The sequence below is a fragment of the Salvelinus alpinus genome, chromosome 16 (assembly GCF_045679555.1).
Source record: "Salvelinus alpinus chromosome 16, SLU_Salpinus.1, whole genome shotgun sequence".
NCBI classification, from domain to species: domain Eukaryota; kingdom Metazoa; phylum Chordata; class Actinopteri; order Salmoniformes; family Salmonidae; genus Salvelinus; species Salvelinus alpinus.
In genome coordinates, this window is record NC_092101.1 from 26,341,373 (window position 1) to 26,361,416 (window position 20,044).

Below are 20,044 nucleotides of genomic sequence, written 5' to 3' on the forward strand. Positions count from 1 at the left end.
TTTTTCATCCAAAATTCCGAATGCTGCCCCCTACCCTAGAGAAGTTAAGCAAAGCAGACGGCATGATTTTCTTGTTTAAAAATGTATGGATAGCCAGGGGCACACCAACACTCAGACATCATTTACAAACAAAGTGTTTGTTTAGTGAGTCCGCCAGATCAGAGGCAGTAGGGATGAATAGGGACGTTCTCTTGATTAGTGCGTGAATTGGACCATTTTCCTGTCCTAAGCTTTCTAAATGTAATATACTTTTGATTGAGGGAAAATGTATGAAGTAAAAAGTACAATATTTTCATTAGGAATGTAGTGGAGTAAAAGATTTCAAATAAAAAAAGTACAAATACCCCCCAAAAAACGTCTAAATTAGTACTTAAAAAAAAAATATATATATATATATTTCTTAATTGCGTATGTCTTCATACCCAGAGTTAATATTTAGTGGAAGTACCTTTGGCAGTCTTTTACAGCTGTGAATCTTTTTGAATAATAATATACCAAGTTTTCACAACTCTTAGTATAATGTCCATTTTGTTTTTGTTCAAATTGCTCAAGCTCGGTAAATTTGGTTGGGAATCATTGATGGACAGCAATATTCAAACCTTGGCTCTGATTCGAGACTAGACCACTCAGGAACATTCAGCATCTCTTGGAAAGCATTTCTGGTGTGTCTTTGGCATTCAAATGTGTTTAATTGTCTCGGGGTGTTTTCCTTTTACTTTTTACATGTGCTGCTGAACTATTAATCAAATGGCCACCCGACAACTTACATTGACACCCTCCCATTTGTTTTTACACTGCTGCTACTCACTGTTTATTATCTATGCATAGTCACTTTACCCCTACCTACTTGTACAAATGACCTTGACAAACCAGCAGACAAATCCTTTCATATTGATTTAGATCGTTACAAACTCCCCAGTCCCTGCCAATGACGAGCATACCCGTAACATGATGCTGCCACAACAATACTTGAAAATTCTGAGGGTTTCACTCTGTATTGGTTTTTAATTTAGGCCAAAAAGTTAATCAAATCAAACTTTATTCGTCACAAGCGCAAAATACAACAGGTGTAGTAGACTTTACCGTGAAATGTTTACTTACAAGCCGTTAACTTTATTTCTTGAACTGCATTGTTGGTTAAGAAAATATTTACTAAATAACTAAAGTAAAAAATAATAAGTAACAATAACGAGGCTATATACATTTACATTTACATTTAAGTCATTTAGCAGACGCTCTTATCCAGAGCGACTTAGGGGGTACTGGTTTGTCAAGGTCATTTGTACAAGTAGGTAGGGGTAAAGTGACTGCATAGATAATAAACAGTGAGTAGCAGCAGTGTAAAAACAAATGGGAGGGTGTCAATGTAAGTTGTCGGGTGGCCATTTGATTAATAGTTCAGCAGTCTTATGGCTTAGAGATAGAAGCTGTTAAGGAGCCTTTTGGTCCAAGACTTGGCACTCCTGTACCGCTTGCCGTGCGGTAGCAAGGGGAACAGTCTATGACTTGGGTGACTGGAGTCTTTTTACAATTTTTTGGTCCTTCCTCTGAAACTGCCTGATATAGAGGTCCTGGGTGGCAGGGAGCTCGGCCCCAGTGATGTACTGGGCCATACGCACTGCGCCTTGCAGTCAGATGCCAAGCAGCTGCCATACCAAGCGGTGATGTAGCCAGTCAAGATGCTCTCAATGATGCTGCTGTAGAACTTTAGGAGATTCTTAGGACCAATGCCATATCTTTTCAGCCACCTGAGGGGGAAGAGTCATTGTTGTGCCCTCTTAACAACTGTGTTGGTGTGTTTGGACAATGATAGGTCCTTAGTGATGTGGACACCGAGGAACTTGAAGCTATCGACCCGCTCCACTACAGCCCCGTTGATGTGAATGGGGGAGTGCTCAGCTCTCCTTTTCCTGTAGTCTACGATCAGCTCCTTTGTCTTGCTGATGTTGAGGGAGAGGTGGTTGTCCTTGCACCACTGCCAGGTCTCTGACCTCCCTATAGGCTGTCTCATCGGTGATCAGGCCTACCACCATCATGTTGTCGGCAAACTTTATGATGTTGGAGTCATGTGCAGTCGTGGGTGAACAGGGAACACAGGAGGGGACTAAGCATACTCCCCTGAGGGGCCCCTGTCTTGTGGGTCAGTGTGGTGGATGTGGTCCTTACCCTCACCACCTGGGGGAGGCCAATCAGGAAGTCCAAGATCCAGTTGGAGGGAGGTGTTTAATCCCAGGGTCCTTAGCTTAGTGATGAACTTGGAGGGCACTATGGTGTTGAATGCTGAGCTGTAGTCAATGAACAGCCTTCTCACGTGTTCCTTTTGTCCAGGTGGGAAAGGGCAGTGTGGAGTGCAATAGAGATTGCATCATCTGTTGGGGTGATATGTGCATTTGAGTGGGTCCAGGGTTTCTGGGATAATGGTGTTAATGTGAGCCATGACCAGCCTTCCAAAGCATTTCATGGCTACAGATGAGAGGTATGTGGCGAATGTCATTTAGGCAGGTTACCTTGTGTTCTTGAACATAGGGTGGTCTGCTTGAAACATTGTAGGTATTACAGACTGGGTCAGAGAGGTTGAGAATGTCAGTGAAGACACTTGCCAGCTGGTCAGCGCATGCTCTGAGTACGCATCCTGGTAACCCATCCGGCCCTGCGGCCTTGTGAATGTTTACCTCTTTAAAGGTCTTACTAATATTGGCTACGAAGAGCGTGATCACACAGACGCAGGATTTTCTTATAAGCGTCCAGATCAGTGTCCTGCTCCTTGAAAGCGGCAGCTCTAGCCTTTGGCTCAGTGCGGATGTTGTCTGTAATACCTGGCTTCTGGTTGGGATATGTACGGTCACTGTGGGGACGTCGTCCTCAATGCACTTATTATTGAAGCCGGTGACTGATGTGGTAAACTCAATGCCGTCGGATTAATCTCGGAATATACACTATATATACAAAAGTATGTAGATTTGACTTTTCAGCCACCTGTTGCTAAGGTGTATAGAATCGAGCACACGCCCATTTAATCTCCATAGACACATATAATGGCCTTACTGAAGAGCTCAGTGACTTTCAACGTGGCACTGCCATGGGATGCCATCATTCCAACAAGTCAATTCGCCAAATGTCTGCCCTGCCAGAGCTGCCACGGTCAACTGTAAGTGCTGTTATTGTGAAGTGGAAACGTCTAGGAGCAACAATGGCTCAGCCGCGAAGTGGATATATGTTGCCGTAGGAGTTGTGCAAGGTTGGTAGAATCATGCTTAATTTGTATTTCTTAGTATTTTGGAAAATGTTCTGTCATTTTGCTTTTGCTTTGAAAATGTAGGTTGTGTAGATCAAGATGCAAATGTAAATCCCATTTTAGATTACATTTTAAGCATAAATGAAAAGACTATGCAAGGGGTGTCTGGACTTTTACTAGCGACTCTATTTTATATATATATATTCATAATATGGGCCTTTTTATATTCTGTTTTCAGTGGTGTGGGTGTCTGGTCAGTGATTAACTGCAGATAGAGCTGTCTTTATCCCCACTGTATGTCTGCCTGGTCTCAGAAAAGGCTTCCTTAAACTGGCCCATATGCCAGAATATGCTTGCATCATCCAGCCAGAGGTCAGGTTATAGCCTGGCTCCGACCAGCCAGCTGTGTGAATGTGTTGTGTGTTTGCGACTGTGAGTGCCTGCTCAGTGTTGCACTGCAGTTAGAGCATTCTTTATTTCAATTTGTAGATCTGCCAATCCTCACAAAGGCCCATTTAAGCCAGCACTGAGTTTCGTCCGGCCATACACCCAGAAATACATATTTACGCCCAGAGCGCAGATTAACCCATACTCTCAGGTCCAAGTGTAATTCTCCAGAACTCACTCCATATACATACACACACACACACACGCAGCAGTAGGTTATAGCCAGTCCAGCTGGCACTGAGAGGAATGTGTGATCTCACTGCGCTGTCTGTCCTGCCAGGGATGAACCCGCCGGCCCATTGTCCAGACCGTTTCCCCTTTCACCAGGCGTTCATCAAATTACATGCACCATTGGCCGCCGCAATTCTAATTTAGCGTCTCCGACAATTAGACGTGTAATGTCTGCCCGGCCTACTGTGAGTTTAGCTTCTGCCTAATTCAGAAATTGCCATACCAGCACTGCTTCCAACCAACTCGACATGCTCTGGTAAATGGACACAATTATTCAGTCTTTGTCTCATTAACGCTAACCACCCCTCCCGGGGTTATTTGGTACGTACCGTCTGAGGTGAGCGTGCCCTGCGGTGGCGGCGGGTTGAGTCCAAATGGGGAGGCGGTGGGGGAGTCCATGCGTGACCCCCGCGGGAATGCCCGGTTGTTGTGATCCCTCTGTATCTCGTTGGTGAAGCGGCTGTTGACGGGGATGTTCTCTGGGACCACCTGGACCAGCGGGGGGACCACCTGCATCTCACTGCGCCCCAGGGTCCGCAGACACTGCTCCTCCAACGCAGCGATCAGCACCGATTGGTTGTTCACCACCCCCGCCATCGCTGCAAAACGCCCTTCCAGCTCCTTGTGGCAGGACAGAGAAGTTAACATAAAGACCAGAAGTGTCTTGATATATTTCTAACAGATATTTTAGCAACATTACATGTGCTATAGGCACATCTAAATATTGTCCCCAGCTATATTAAGTGAGTGCTGGCCTTCTAAAGTTCCATATTATAGCACTGTTGTTCTGCTTCTAGCACACTCCTTCATTCGATTTTACCTCTACATGAAAGTAACATTAACCACGTTGCGTTTAAGTTCCACCTTGGCATTCTAACCTTGTAGCGCGAGGCTAGCCTCAGCATCTCTGAGGTGACGTTGAGAACCCGGTTCTCCAGCTGGGCCAGCTCCAGAGAGTTGTCTCTCTTCCTGATGATCTCGTGAAGCAGCTGCATGTAGAGCTGGGTCACCCTGGAGTTCATGTTCCTGCTCTCCTTCCCGAGCAGCTTCATCTCGTTCACCATGTTGCCGTCCACGTCCACCACCAGCTGCAGGGTCTCAATCTCCCGTCTCTGCTTGGACAGCACCTCTCTTACGTCAGCTATGTCCATCCGTGTCACACGCTCCTTGTCCGGCTCGGGGCCCGTTGCACTGGCACAGATGGGGCCTGATGATGGGCATTAGATTAATTCGAAGTCACGTGACAAGATGTAAAATAGACGTCTTCACAGAAGACTAAACACTGACCTGTGATCTTCTGCTGGGGAATCAGAAAGGTGTAGGAGCACTTCTTGACGTCCTCTGTGGGAGTTCGTTTGGCCCTGAGCAGGGGATATTCCCTGGTTTCTCTAGCCTGTCTGGAGCCCCTGCACTGGCTCTGCTCCAAGAAAGAGAGGCAGAGCAGGGCACACAGGCTCCACGACACTCCCTGCCTCACCCCCACCACACCCTGCATAGTGTACTTCTACTGGCTGGCTGGATGACTCCTGGACTTCCTCTGGGCTTCTCTGCAATGGATGAAGGAACAGGAGTTGGTGTGAAGTAATGGCTTACTGTTCCCAACAATTAAATTGTTGACAACAAAGTACCAGAAGTGCTAGTCATGTATATTTTATCCCTAAAAAGGGAAAATAGTTTGGCAGCAGAATCATTCATAACAACAAAGGAGGATGTGAAGAACACACGTAGCTTGCACACACAGGGTTGGAATTCAACAAATGTTTACAGCTAATTACTAGCAGACATTCCCTCAGTCAGAAGTAATAGTCAGGCTTGCCAACAGTGGACATTTACAGTATACAAATTAAACACCAGGTTGGGGTAGACGTTATGTGAATGCCCTGGCGGAAATGGTCAATGATCGTCAATGATCCCCAAGGCAGTCGGTTAGTCATGCGGCAGAATGATTCCCAATAAGATGTTTTAGCACTAAAGCCAGAAATTTCATCAAGAACAATACTCGGACAAAAAGGGTTTGTGTAATGATCTGAAACCAAGCAGTAGGAGGGCTAGCTGGTCTCACAGGGAGCTGGGGAACAAATTGCTGTTCAGTCATTCTGCAGGAGGAGGTCTGGATGTCTGTTCTCTGTCAGAGCTGATTTCTAACACCCAGACTGCTGAGTCCCCTGGGCTTCCCTGGTGCTGCAGGGCTCTGAGACATACTTCCTCTCCCTGCAGATGGGGCTGTGTTAACAGGATAGTTCTATGAGCGAGGAGAGCTCTCTGGCTGGCTGCTCCCTCCCAGGGTTTAACCCCCGGACTGACCCCAACCCTCCACCCCGCCCCACTGCCCCCCTCTTAACCCCTGGCTGTACATCCTTCGTCTGTTCTGGCTCCTCCTGCCAGACAGGTTTTGTAAACACGCACCACGAGGCTCCAGACACGAACACACACACACACAAAAAAAACACCCAGACACACTCGCACACACAGACCGTGGCACCACAAGGCTCCAGACACCAAAGCTCACAGGTATGTTAAGTAAAAAATGTAATTTATCTCTGGAAGTGTCTGATGCCCCCAGCCCTGCCCACCACTCTGCCCTAGTTCCCTGGCCCTTCTCAGACTCCTGTATCCTCTCTGACCCCCATTGTGGTTTTTGTCTCTGCTGGTGTTTGGTTCTCATCAACACTTCTCTCTCACACACACAGCTCCATTTTACACTCTGAGTTTGGCCTATGTGAGTCCACACAACACTACTCAACACCCCCACCCTGAAACTGGGGCTCTGTGTGGCTCCTGTATGATGCTGTTGTGGCTCCTCAGGCCTGGAGTCAAATCTGTCACTTAGATCAGTAGTGTCGATACTGTGAGAGGGAGCCTGCTTGTGTCAGTGTATGTTAGCGAGCTGAGCCAGTACTGTGTGCGTAGAGTGCTTTTCTTTATTTCACTGGCTGTGTGTTAGTCCAACAGCAGATTCCCCTGACAGCGTAACCAGGTTCTGTATCCTGTATACTCACTGCCCTGTTAATGGCTTTAGCATCTTCAAGCTCTACACACACACACACACACACACACACACACACACACACACACACACACACACACACACACACACACACACACACACACACACACACAAAAGGAAGGGATCACTGCCATTACCTCACTTTCCAACCAAGGTGCAAGAATTTAAGGAGCAAACTGAAGGAAAGAGGAGGTTCAGCAAAACGGAACTCAATCAAAAAAAGGTTATGTATTGCTGAAGGTAGCACACCAGGGTTGGGGTCAGTTCCAATGATGAATGAATTCCAGGCTATTCAGAAAGTTTGAAAAATATGGAATTACACATTTTCTTCATTAGCTAGGTTTCCATCCAATTGGTGACGTTTTATTTATATATACATACATACACACACACACTACCGTTCAAAAGTTTGGGTTCACGCCTCAAGTCCTCAACTGGCAGCGGCATTAAATAGTACCCGCAAAACACCAGTCTCAACATCAACAGTGAAGAGGCGACTCCGGCATGCTGGCCTTCTAGGCAGAGTTGCAAAGAAAAAGCCATCCCTCAGACTGGCCAATAAAAAGAAAAGATTAAGATGGGCAAAAGAACACACACTGGACAGAAGAAGGTCAGCATCCCGGAGTCGCCTCTTCACTGTTGACATTGAGACTGGTGTTTTGCGGGTACTATTTCATGAAACTGCCAGTTGAGGACTTGTGAGGCGTCTGTTTCTCAAACTAGACATTCTAATGTACTTGTCCTCTTGCTCAGTTCTGCACCGGGGCCTCCCACTCCTCTTTCTATTCTGGTTAGAGCCAGTTTGCGCTGTTCTGTGAAGGGAGTAGTACAAAATCAAATCAAAATTTATGTGTCACATACACATGGTTAGCAGATGTTAATGCGAGTGTTGCGAAATGCTTGCGCTTCTAGTTCCGACAATGCAGTAATAACCAACGAGTAATCTCACCTAACAATTTCACAACAACTACCTTATACACACAAGTGTAAAGGAATGAAGAATATGTACATAAAAATATATGAATGAGTGATGGTACAGAACGGCATAGGCAAGATGCAGTAGTTGGTATCGAGTACAGTATATACATATGAGATGAGTAATGTAGGTTATGTAAACATTATATGAAGTGGCATTGTTTAAAGTGGCTAGTGATACATTTTTTCATAAATTTTTACATTGTTAAAGTGGCTGGAGTTGAGTCAGTATGTTGGCAGCAGCCACTCAATTTTAGTGGTGGCTGTTTAACAGTCTGATGGCCTTGAGATAGAAGCTGTTTTTCAGTCTCTCGGTCCCTGCTTTGATGCACCTGTACTGACCTAGCCTTCTGGATGATAGCGGGGTGAACAGGCAGTGGCTCGGGTGGTTGTTGTCCTTGATGATCTTTATGGCCTTCATGTGACATTGGGTGGTGTAGGTGTCCTGGAGGGCAGGTAGTTTGCCCCCGGTGATGCGTTGTGCAGACCTCACTACCCTCTGGAGAGCCTTACGGTTGTGGGCGCACCAGTTGCCGTACCAGGCGGTGATACAGCCCGACAGGATGCTCTCGATTGTGCATCTGTAAAAGTTTGAGTGCTTTTGGTGACACGCCGAATTTCTTCAGTCTCCTGAGGTTGATGAGGCGCTGCTGCGCCTTCTTCACCACACTGTCTGTGTGGGTGGACCAATTCAGTTTGCTCGTGATGTGTACGCCGAGGAACTTAACTTACTACCCTCTCCACTGCTGTCCCGTCGATGTGGATAGGGGGGTGCTCCCTCTGCTGTTTCCTGAAGTCCACGATCATCTCCTTTGTTTTGTTGACGTTGAGTGTGAGGTTATTTTCCTGACACCACACTCCGAGGGCCCTCACCTCCTCCCTGTCGGCAGTCTCGTCGTTGTTGGTAATCAAGCCTACCACTGTAGTGTCGTCTGCAAACTTGATGATTGAGTGGGAGGCGTGCATGGCCACGCAATCGTGGGTGAACAGGGAGTACAGGAGAGGGCTCAGAACGCACCCTTGTGGGGCCCCAGTGTTGAGGATCAGCGGAATGGAGATGTTGTTACCTACCCTCACCACCTGGGGGCGGCCCGTCAGGAAGTCCAGTACCCAGTTGCACAGGGTGGCGTCGAGACCCAGGGTTTGGAGGGTATTATGGTGTTAAATGCTGAGCTGTAGTCGATGAACAGCATTCTCACATAGGTATTCCTCTTGTCCAGATGGGTTAGGGCAGTGTGCAGTGTGGTTGCGATTGCGTCATCTGTGGACCTTGGAGTGGGTCTAGGGTGTCAGGTAGGGTGGAGGTGATATGGTCCTTGACTAGTCTCTCAAAGCACTTCATGATGACAGAAGTGAGTGCTACGGGGCGGTAGTCGTTTAGCTCAGTTACCTTAGCTTTCTTGGGAACAGGAACAATGGTGGCCCTCTTGAAGCATGTGGGGACAGCATCAAATCAAATCAAGTTTATTTTATATAGCCCTTCGTACATCAGCTAATATCTCGAAGTGCTGTACAGAAACCCAGCCTAAAACCCCAAACCCCAAACAGCAAGCAATGCAGACTGGGATAAGGATTGATTGAATATGACGGTAAACACGCCAGCCAGCTGGTCTGCGCATGCTCTGAGGACGCGGCTGGGGATGCCGTCTGGGCCTGCAGCCCTGCGAGGGTTAACACGTTTAAATGTTTTACTCACGTCGGCTGCAGTGAAGGGGAGTCCGCAGGTTTTGGTAGCGGGCCGTGGCACTGTATTGTCCTCAAAGCGGGCAAAGAAGTTGTTTAGTCTGTCTGGGAGCAAGACATCCTGGTCCACGACGGAGCTGGTTTTCTTTTTGTAGTCCTTGATTGACTGTAGACCCTACCCACATACCTCTTGTGTCTGAGCCGTTGAATTGCGACTCTACTTTGTCTCTATACTGATGCTTAGCTTGTTTGATTGCCTTGCGGAGGGAATAGCTACACTATTTGTATTCAGTCATGTTTCCGGTCACCTTACCCTGATTAAAATCAGTGGTTCGCGCTTTCAGTCTCACACGAATGCTACCATCAATTCTGGTTTGGGAATGTTTTAATAGTTGCTGTGGGTACGACATCGCCGAAGCATTTGCTAATAGACTCGCTCACCGAATCAGCGTATTCGTCAATGTTGTTTGACGCAATGCGGAACATATCCCAGTCCACGTGATCGAAACAGTCTTGAAGCGTGGAATCAGATTGGTCGGACCAGCGTTGAACAGACCTGAGCGCGGGAGCTTCCTGTTTTAGTTTCTGTCTATAGGCTGGAAGCAACAAAATGGAGTCGTGGTCAGCTTTTCCGAAGGGAGGGCGGGGGAGGGCCTTATATGCGTCGCGGAAGTTAGAATAACAATGATCCAGGGTTTTGCCAGCCCTGGTTGCACAATCGATATGCTGATAGAATTTAGGGAGTCTTGTTTTCAGATTGGCCTTGTTAAAATCTCCAGCTACAATGAATGCAGCCAGTGGTTTCCAGTTTACATAGAGTCAAATTAAGTTTGTTCAGGGCCATCAATGTGTCTGCTTGGGGGGGAATATATGCGGCTATGATTATAATTGAAGAGAATTCTCTTGGTAGATAATGCTGTCGACATTTGATTGTGAGGAATTCTAAATCAGGTGAACAGAATGACTTGAGTTCCTGTATGTTGTTATGATCACACCACGTCTCATTAATCATAAGGCATACACCCCCGCCCCTCTTCTTACCAGAAAGATGTTTGTTTCTGTCGGCGCGATGCGTGAAGAAACCAGCTGGCTGTACCGACTCCGAGTCTCGAGTGAGCCATGTTTCCGTGAAGCAAAGAACGTTACAGTCTCTTATGTCTCTCTGGAATGCTACCCTTGCTCGGATTTCATCTACCTTGTTGTCAAGAGACTGGAGTTGGCGAGTAGTATGCTCGGGAGCGTCTCCGGAGCCTGACCAGAAGACCGCTTCATCTGCCTCTTTTACGGCGTCGTTGTTTTGGTTCGCCGGCTGGGATCCGATCCATTGTCCTGGGTGGTTGGCAAAACAGAGGATCCGCTTCGGGAAAGTCGTATTCCTGGTCGTAATGATAGTGAGTTGACGTTGCTCTTATATTCAATAGTTCCTCCCGACTGTATGTAATAAAACCTAAGATTACCTGGGGTACCAATGTAAGAAATAACACGTAAAAAAAATGAAATACTGCATAGTTTCCTAGGAACGCGATGCGAGGCGGCCATCTCTGTCGGCGCCGGATCTCGTACAGCGTTGTACGAGATCTTCCGTTTCTTGGCAATTTCTCGCATGGAATAGCCTTCATTTCTCAGAACAAGAATAGACTGACGAGTTTCAGAAGAAAGTTATTTGTTTCTGGCCATTTTGACCCTGTAATCGAACCCACAAATGCTGATGCTCCAGATACACAACTAGTGTAAATAAGGCCAGTTTTATTGCATCTTTAATCCGAACAACAGTTTTCAGCTGTGCTAACATAATTGCAAAAGGGTTTTCTAATGATCAATTAGCCTTTTAAAATTATGAACTTGGATTAGCTAATTCAACGTGCCATTGGAACACAGGAGTGATGGTTTCTGATAATATGCCTCTGTACGCCTATGTAGATATTCCATTAAAAATCTGCCGTTTCCAGCTACAATAGTCATTCACAAAGTTAATTGTGTCTACACTGTATTTCTGATCAATTTGATGTTATTTTAATGGACCAAAAAAATTGCTTTTCTTTCAAAAACAAAGAAATTAAGTGACCCCAAACTTTTGAACGGTAGTGTATGTTTTAAAATCCGCATAAAGACAATATGTGCGATTTCCCAGCAGAGATGTTTCCATCAAATTGACTTGTTGCAGATGAATGGTTGTACGTGATGACGTACAGTAGTGCACATAATACCTTTTTCAGGTTAAATTCCCAGGTTCCGAATAAAAAATACAAGTTAAATGGGTTTCAATCACATTTTCAACTCATATCTGCATGCTGTTGGCAAGAGCGTGTAGCCTACATCATTCAAACTCAACTCTGGACCTCGAAGTCAGTTCCACTGCTTGTTTTCATTGTTCCCCTCTAATCAGAGACTGATTTGGACCTGGCACACTAGGCGGGTTCAATTAATTATGAGGTGGAACAGAAAACCAGCAGGCTCTGGACCTGTTGAGTACCCCTGGCCTACATGATGAGATTATTATTATGATGGACAAAATAGTGAGAATTTTTATTTGTCAAACTGCAGCCAAGCAGTGATCATCATGTCACCAGAAAAAGACCCTTAATATTTATTGAAAGGAGCATCAAGCTCATCACCTTGCACTTTCACCACCCTGTGAAATTCATCATTCATATCTGTAGCCTGTTAAACTGCATGCTTTCTCGACTAGTCGTAGTGGAAGGACCACACGTCATCGTGTGACTTCAAGTTTACTTCAATATGATGATGATTATATCTATATTTGCGCATAAAAACGTTTACACTGACATTTCTCGTATGATTAATTTTACAGACACAAAAAGATCCCACCTCGTCTAGTATGTTTTGTTTTGTCTACATTTGGAAAGTTTTCATCAGGCCTGCGATGACTTTTCTTTATCCGACATGTACTTTACTCACATAAAAAGGTTTGATGGAAACCTGGTTATTGAAAAGCATACACACACATCGCTCTCTAAAGGCAGCTATACTGATCAAAAATATAAACGCAACACGTAAAGTGTTGGTCCCATGTTTCATTTGACTAATTTCGTTATGTGAAATGTAACTCATTAAAATCTTTGAAATTGTTGCACGTTTTATATTTTTGTTCCATGAAGTTTAGCAGCTCCTTCATCCATGCCCATATTGCGCCATTATCAGGCTCCCTCTGAGAGACACTCCAGGGGCAGAGGTGTCTGGAATGTGACAGGTAACATTACAGGACGGACTCACTCGCAATCTTCTGTTCTCTCTTTCTCACATGCACATGTTTCTCTCATCCATCATGCTTGCACTCTTGCTCTCTCTCCCCTGAGTGTCACTGTTTTGTTACTCTCTTTTCATCTCTGTCTCTCCCCCTCTATGCTTCAGGGTCATTTTTTCCCCTCTGGGGTGGTTCTTAGAACTAGAACACCAGAAGAAAGACATTCCAGGTTGTGAGAGAGGAGTTTTACTGTTTTTAACTCCATACAAACCAATACACATACACATACCTGTCATTGTCCACTGTCATTACATTCTGTCTCTCCCCCTCTCTGTCTACACTAAGTAAAGCACAACACAACAGTAGATCATCCAGACCAGACCTGTCAGTGGCCTGTACTCTGTGTGTCAGTACACTGTGCCCTAACGCCTAGTGAAGGCCTACAGGAAGGGTCTAGCAGGGGGCAGAATGTAAACCGAACCAGCTCTCTACTGAGTCAGCTGCAGACTACCTCACAAATGGCACCTTATTTCCTATACCTTATTGCCTATTTAGTGCCCTATAAGGTATTTGTTATTTATGTTTAATCAATTTGGAAAAAATTATAAGCGGTTTCGCTTTGTCATTATGAGGTATTGTGTGTAGGTTGATGAGGATAAACATTTATTTAATCCATTTTAGAATAAGGCTGTAACGTAACAAAATGTTTCTGAATGCACTGTATATGGAATACGGTACCATTTGGGACATACAGAGACTGGTGGAGGTTTGAGAGGTTAGTGTATAGAAAAGCTGAAGAGAAGTGTCTCTTTCAGTAAGACATCCAGGCCAGATTAAATCTCAGTCCAACCAAAGCCGATTAAACCAAAGCAACTCCGACCTGCACAACACACCCAGAGCCGCATAACTGACGAGGGAGGTAAATACAGACTGACTGTTAGATGGAGAGTTGGATCTGGAGGAAGTGGGACATGCACTACTCCTCTCCCTGGCTGTCTCCAGAACACTACGCCCCAACAATCACCTACAGTATAGTACGGATGTAACACTGTTCTACCTCTCTTCTGACTTGCTCTCTCGCTGTCCTCTCCTCCCTCCCTCTTTCTGGGTCAGTATTGAGGCTGTAGTAGATAATGGGTGGTGACAGAGGTGAGGGAAGATGGACAGACTTGGGAAAGCAGAAAACACAGCCAGTTAGAAATCTCAACCCTTTCTTTCCCTTTCTCCCCCTTCTCAACTAAATTTAATAAAAAGATAAGTATTTTTGGCTCAGGCACCACTGCGGACGGTTCGTGTATCCCCTAACAGATGTCGCAATGTCCAACCCCAGCCAAAGGAAAACTAGCTTAGTGGTGTGTGTGTGGGTTGTAACTGTGCCAGTATGTTCTGGAACTGCCCTGGCCTGTCCCCCTCTCCCAGCCTTACATGATGGAAACAGTGTGACCTCCATCAGTCTCTGGCTGCTCACCTCGCTAATGATTATTAATAGGCAGCTGACCTATGACTTTGGCCACAATCCTTTGCTTCTCTCTCAGCCATATACTCCCGCTCACTTGCACACACATGAGCTGTTAATGGAGAAGTAACGGGACAAGAGACACTCACCATCTCACCTTTTCTCTCTGTTAGGGTAAGATTATTTTAGTCCAGCAGTCACAAATATAATCTTTTTATGGGACATGAGACACCTGTCTAATGGTCCAAGAATAAGGGGAGTGTGGCTCAGATGGAGAATGCACATCTCTCCAGAATGTGCTCGCTTGCCATTTTGTGCATATTCATTGAAGTTATGAAACAATGTGTGCATTGTTTGCTGTCTATCAATTCCCCATTACATATATCACAAGTAGTAGTCTACATTTACATTTAATACATTCCTAAGTCATATAGAGATATAACATACAGTTGAAGTCGGAAGTTCACATGCACTTAGGTTGAAGTCATCAACTCGTTTTTCAACCACTCCCCAAATTTCTTGTTAACAAACTATAGTTTTGGAAAGTCGGTTAGGACATCTACTTTGTGCACAAGTAATTTTTCCAACAATTGTTTACAGATAGATTATTTCACTCATAATTCACTGTATCACAATTCCAGTGGGTCAGAAGTTTACATTTTCTAGAAAATTCCAGAAAATTACGTAATGGCTTTAGAAGCTTCTGATAGGCTAATTGACATAATTTAAGTCAATTGGAGGTGTACCTGTGGATGTATTTTGAGGCCTGCCTTCAAACTCAGTGCCTCTTTGCTTGACATCATGGGAAAATCAAAAGAAATCAGCCAAGACCTCTACAATTGTAGACCTCCACAAGTCAGGTTCATCCTTGGGAGCAATTTCTAAATGCCTGAAGGTAACACATTAATCTGTACAAACAATAGTATGCAAGTATAAACACCATGGGACCACGCAGCCGTCATACCGCTCAGGAAGGAGACGCGTTCTGTCTCCTAGAGATGGACGTACTTTGGTGCGAAAAGTGCAAATCAATCCCAGAACAACAGCAAAGGACCTTGTGAAGATGCTGGAGGAAACGGGTACAAAGTATCTATATCCACAGTAAAACGAGTCCTATGTCGACATAACCTGAAAGGCCGCTCAGCAAGGAAGAAGCCACTGCTCCAAAACCGCCATAAAATAGCCAGACTACGGTTTGCAACTGCACATGGGGACAAAGATTGTACTTTTTGGAGAAATGTCCTCTGGTCTGATGAAACAAAAATAGAATTGTTTGGCCATAATGACCATTGTTATGTTTGGAGGAAAAAGGGGGATGCTTGCAAGCCAAAGAACACCATCCCAACCGTGAAGCACGGGGGTGGCAGCATCATGTTGTGGGGGTGCTTTGCTGCAGGAGGGACTGGTGCACTTCACCAAATAGATGGCATCATGAGGCAGGAAAATTATGCGGATATATTGAAGCAACATCTCAAGACATCAGGAAGTTAAAAGCTTGGTCGCAAATGGGTCTTCCAAATGGACAATGACCCCAAGCATACTTCCAAAGTTGTGGCAAAATGGCTTAAGGACAACAAAGTCAAGGTATTGGAGTGGCCATCACAAATCCCTGACCTCAATCCTATAGACAATTTGTGGGCAGAACTGAAAAAGTGTGTGTGAGCAAGGAGGCCTACAAACCTGACTCAGTTACTCCAGCTCTGTCAGGAGGAATGGGCCAAAATTCACCCAATTTATTATTATAATTTTTCACCCAATGTATTGTGGGAAGCTTGTGGAAGGCTACCCGACAATGGCTACCCGACAAAGGCAATGCTACTAAATACTAATTGAGTGCATGTAAACTTCTGACCCACAGGGAATGTGATGAAAGAAATAAAAGCTGAAATAAATCTTTCTCTCTACTATTATTCTGACATTTCACATTCTTAAAATAAAGTGGTGATCCTAACTGACCTAAGACAGGGAATTTGTACTAGGATTAAATGTCAGGAATTGTGAAAAACTGAGTTTAAATGTATTTGGCTAAGGTGTATGTAAACTTCTGACCTCAACTGTATATAGTACCAGTCAAAAGTTTGGACACACCTACTCATTGCAGGGTTTTTCTTTATTTTTACTATTTTCTACATTGTAGAATAATAGTGAAGACATCAACACTATGAAATAACACCTATGTATTAACCAAAAAAGTGTTAAACAAATCAAAATATATTTAAAATCTTCAAAGTAGACACCCTTTGCCTTGACAGCCTTGCACACTCTTGACATTCTCACAACCAGCTTCATAAGGTAGTCACCTGGAATGCATTTCAATTAACAGGTGTGCCTTAAGTTAATTTGTGGAATTTCTTTCCTTAATGCGTTTGAGCTGTGTTGTGTTGTGACATGGTAGGGGTGGTGTACAGAATATAGCCCTATTTGGTAAAAGACCAAGTCTATATTATGGCAAGAAAAGCTCAAATAAGTAAAGAGAAATGACAGTCCATCATTCCTTTTAGACATGAAGGTCAGTCAATTCTGAACATTTCAAGAACTTTGAACGTTTCTTCAAGTGCAGTCGCAAAAACTATCATGCGCTATGATGAAACTGGCTCTCATGAGGACCGCCACAGAAAAGGAAGACCCAGAGTTACCTCTGCTGCAGATGATAAATGCATTAGAGTTAACTGCCTCAGAATTTAGAGCCCAAATAAATGTTTCACAGAGTTCAAGTAACAAGACACATCTCAACAGCAACTGTTCAGAGGAGATTGCGTGCGTCAGGCCTTCATGATCGAATTACTGAAAAGAAACCACTACTAAAGGACACCAGTAATAAGAGACTTGCTTGGGCCAAGAAACGCAAGCAATGGACATTAGACATTAGTCGGATGAGTCCAAATTTGAGATTTTTGAGATGCAGAGTAGGTGAACGTATGATCTCCAGATATGTGGTTCCCACCGTGAAGCATGGAGGAGGAGGTGTGATGGTGTGGGGGTGCTTTGCTGGTGACACTGTGATTTATTTAGAATTCAAGGCACTTAACCAGCATAGCTACCACAGCTTTCTGCAGCAATACGCCATCCCATCTGGTTTGAGCTTAGTGCGACTGTCATTTGTTTTTCAACAGGACAATGACCCAAAATATACCTCCAGGCAGTGTAAGGGCTATTTGACCAAGGATAGTGATGGAGTGCGGCATCAGATGACCTGGCCTCCACTATCACCTGACCTCAACCCAATTGAGATAGTTTGGGACGAGTTGGACCGCAGAGTGAAGGAAAAGCAGCCAACAAGTGCTCAGCATATGTGGGAACTCCTTCAAGACTGTTGGAAAAGCAGTCCAGGTGAAGCTGGTTGAGAGAATGCCAAGAGTGTGCAAAGCTGTCATCAAGGCAAAGGGTGTCTACTTCGAAGTATCTCAAATATGAAATATATTTTGATTTGTTTAACACTTTTTGGTTACTACATGATTCCATGTGTTATTTCGTAGTTTTGATATCTTCACTATTATTCTACATTATAGACAATACTAAAAATAAAAACCCTTTAATTAGGTGTGTCCAAACTTTTGACTAGTACTGTGTATATATATGGCTGTATGGCCTCCGTCTTTCCCCTTCATTTTGATTGAAGTCATCAGATTTGTGTACCTGTTATGCCCAGCTATGATTGATGGAGCATGTTCCATCTATATGTCAGTGTTCAGTCTGATGGATAGCAGCACCAGGAAGAGAGGCCATATTTGGAAGCTATTTTATTAATATTTTTTATAGACTATGTATTTCCCAGCCTGACAGTTCCAGCTTCCAACGTCCCATCTGGCCTTCAGACTTTCCCAGTCCGCTTCCAAAACCCCCAAACACACAACACATCCATCTCCCGAAAGAACAGAGGGAAGAGGAGAGAATAGAGGGATCATAGGAAGGGGAGAGGATGCTTTAGCACAGTTGTAAAAGGTTTACTACAAACATGGCCCTGTCAGAACCCTACTGTTCACACACACACACTTGGTCCCCCCCCCACCGCCCTCAAAAAAGCAGTTATCGCGCTTGCTCCCTCTTCAGACACACACAAACGCACCATTTGCTCTGTCTCTCACACGCACCCTCAACATGTTAGCAATTACTTGGAACAGTCAGAGGAGAGCGCAAAGCATCAACATTCCAGGCAACCTCCACACGCTAGACAACATGTCATACTTACAACTAACTGATCGAACCAGAGATGGAAGATGTGGAGGAAGGGAGAGAGGGTAGGATTTAGGGAAAGTGGGGTTATAGTGGTCACTTCTTTGAGTAGGGTGATTTAAGTCATGGTGTAAACTAGTGCTTGGGGAAATGAGAGAGCGAGACCAAAGGGTTTATGACGTGGAAGTCAATCTAAACCACAACTGTAATTGGACCTGTAGCCTGCATGTAGGATGAAGAGGAAAACCGAGGGAATGATAGGAAGGCGTTATAACAATATGGTTTTGGTTCTCTGGTTGGATCTCCCAAACCCAGAATGTCTTAAGAGACTGGAGTTGATGTTTTGGTTCTTCTAGTGTGTTTTTTATTTATTTATTTAACCAGGTAGGCTAGTTGAGAACAAGTTCTCATTTACAACTGCGACTTGGCCAAGATAAAGCACAGCAGTTCGACACATACAACAACAGAGTTACACATGGAATAAACAAACATTCAGTCAATAATACAGCAGGGGGAAAACGTCTATATACAGTGAGTGCAAATGAGGTAAGATAAGGGAGGTAAGGCAATAAATAGGCCATGGTGGCGAAGTATTTACAATATAGCAATTAGACACTGGAATGGTAGATGTGCAGAAGATGACTGTGCAAGTAGAGATACTGGGGTGCAAAGGAGCAAGATAAATAAGTAAATACAGTATGGGGAGGAGGTAGTTGGATGGGCTGTTTACAGATGGGCTATGTACAGGTGCAGTGATCTGTGAATTGCTCTGACAGCTGGTGCTGTAAGCTAGTGAGGGAGATATGGGTCTCCAGCTTCAGTGATTTTTGCAGTTCGTTCCAGTCATTGGCAGCAGAGAACTGGAAGGAAAGGCGGCCAAAGGAGGAATTGGCGTGTGTGTGTGAACTGGAACCCTAGTTGAGTTTCAGTTTCAAATGTGGGGGTCTCAGCGTAGTAGGGTGTGGCCCCACTCTGCCTTCACCCCCCACCCCAAACTCAATCACTCTTTGTGTGTCAAAAGCCCAAGCATGTCTCACACACAAAGCTCCCTCGTGGGCTTCGCCATGTTTGTGTCTACAAGGCTTCCCTTACTCTCTCCATCACACACACTCACTCTCAAGATAACTCTCCTCTCAACCCGAACACAACCTCTATGTACTCCGCTGCACGCACACAGTGTCCTCTGACTCTTGCTTTGTGTGTGCCTGTGTCTTGCGTCTCCCACTGTCCTTTGATTCTCCCTTAACATTTAACAGATCTTTGAATGAGCTCTTTTCGTCTGCTACAGTATATCACCTTCCTCTCCTCCTTAAGCATATGTTCTTTCCACTGGTGCAGGTAACGGCTGACTGATAGTTATGGAGGGTTTTATTGTAGTTAATACAGTGTTTTAAAGTGGAGCTGACTGCGTTGCAGATATGAAACAATCATAATATCAGTCAAAAATATAAAATTCCCAGTTTATAATTATATAAGATGTTTTAAAATAAGTTCTATTTGACCAAAAATGCCTTGACGTACAGTCAAGTATTTTTGGCAGAATAGATGGAGGCAGTTCAGTGCATGATTAGTATAATTCATCAATACATTTCTTGGTAGCCCCCAAAAATATTGATATCAGGTTGTAAATCA

The 20,044-nt window shown here is 44.6% G+C and overlaps 2 protein-coding genes across 6 annotated transcripts in view; one reads left to right on the top strand and one right to left on the bottom strand.

The window, feature by feature from the left end:
• The window catches only part of ralgps2 (Ral GEF with PH domain and SH3 binding motif 2), a 151,108-nt gene that overhangs the window by 106,208 nt on the left and 24,856 nt on the right, over window positions 1-20,044 (top strand). The gene's annotated exons all lie outside the window — the stretch shown is intronic.
• The window catches only part of angptl1a (angiopoietin-like 1a), a 43,526-nt gene that overhangs the window by 18,899 nt on the left and 4,583 nt on the right, over window positions 1-20,044 (bottom strand). The window contains exons 2-4 of the mRNA XM_071345649.1: window positions 5,201-5,460; window positions 4,792-5,120; window positions 4,243-4,534 (exon numbers count right to left, since the gene is read on the bottom strand). Coding sequence (XP_071201750.1) covers window positions 4,243-4,534; window positions 4,792-5,120; window positions 5,201-5,408 — 829 coding nt within the window. The 5' untranslated portion in view covers window positions 5,409-5,460. The remainder of the gene's footprint in view (window positions 1-4,242; window positions 4,535-4,791; window positions 5,121-5,200; window positions 5,461-20,044) is intronic.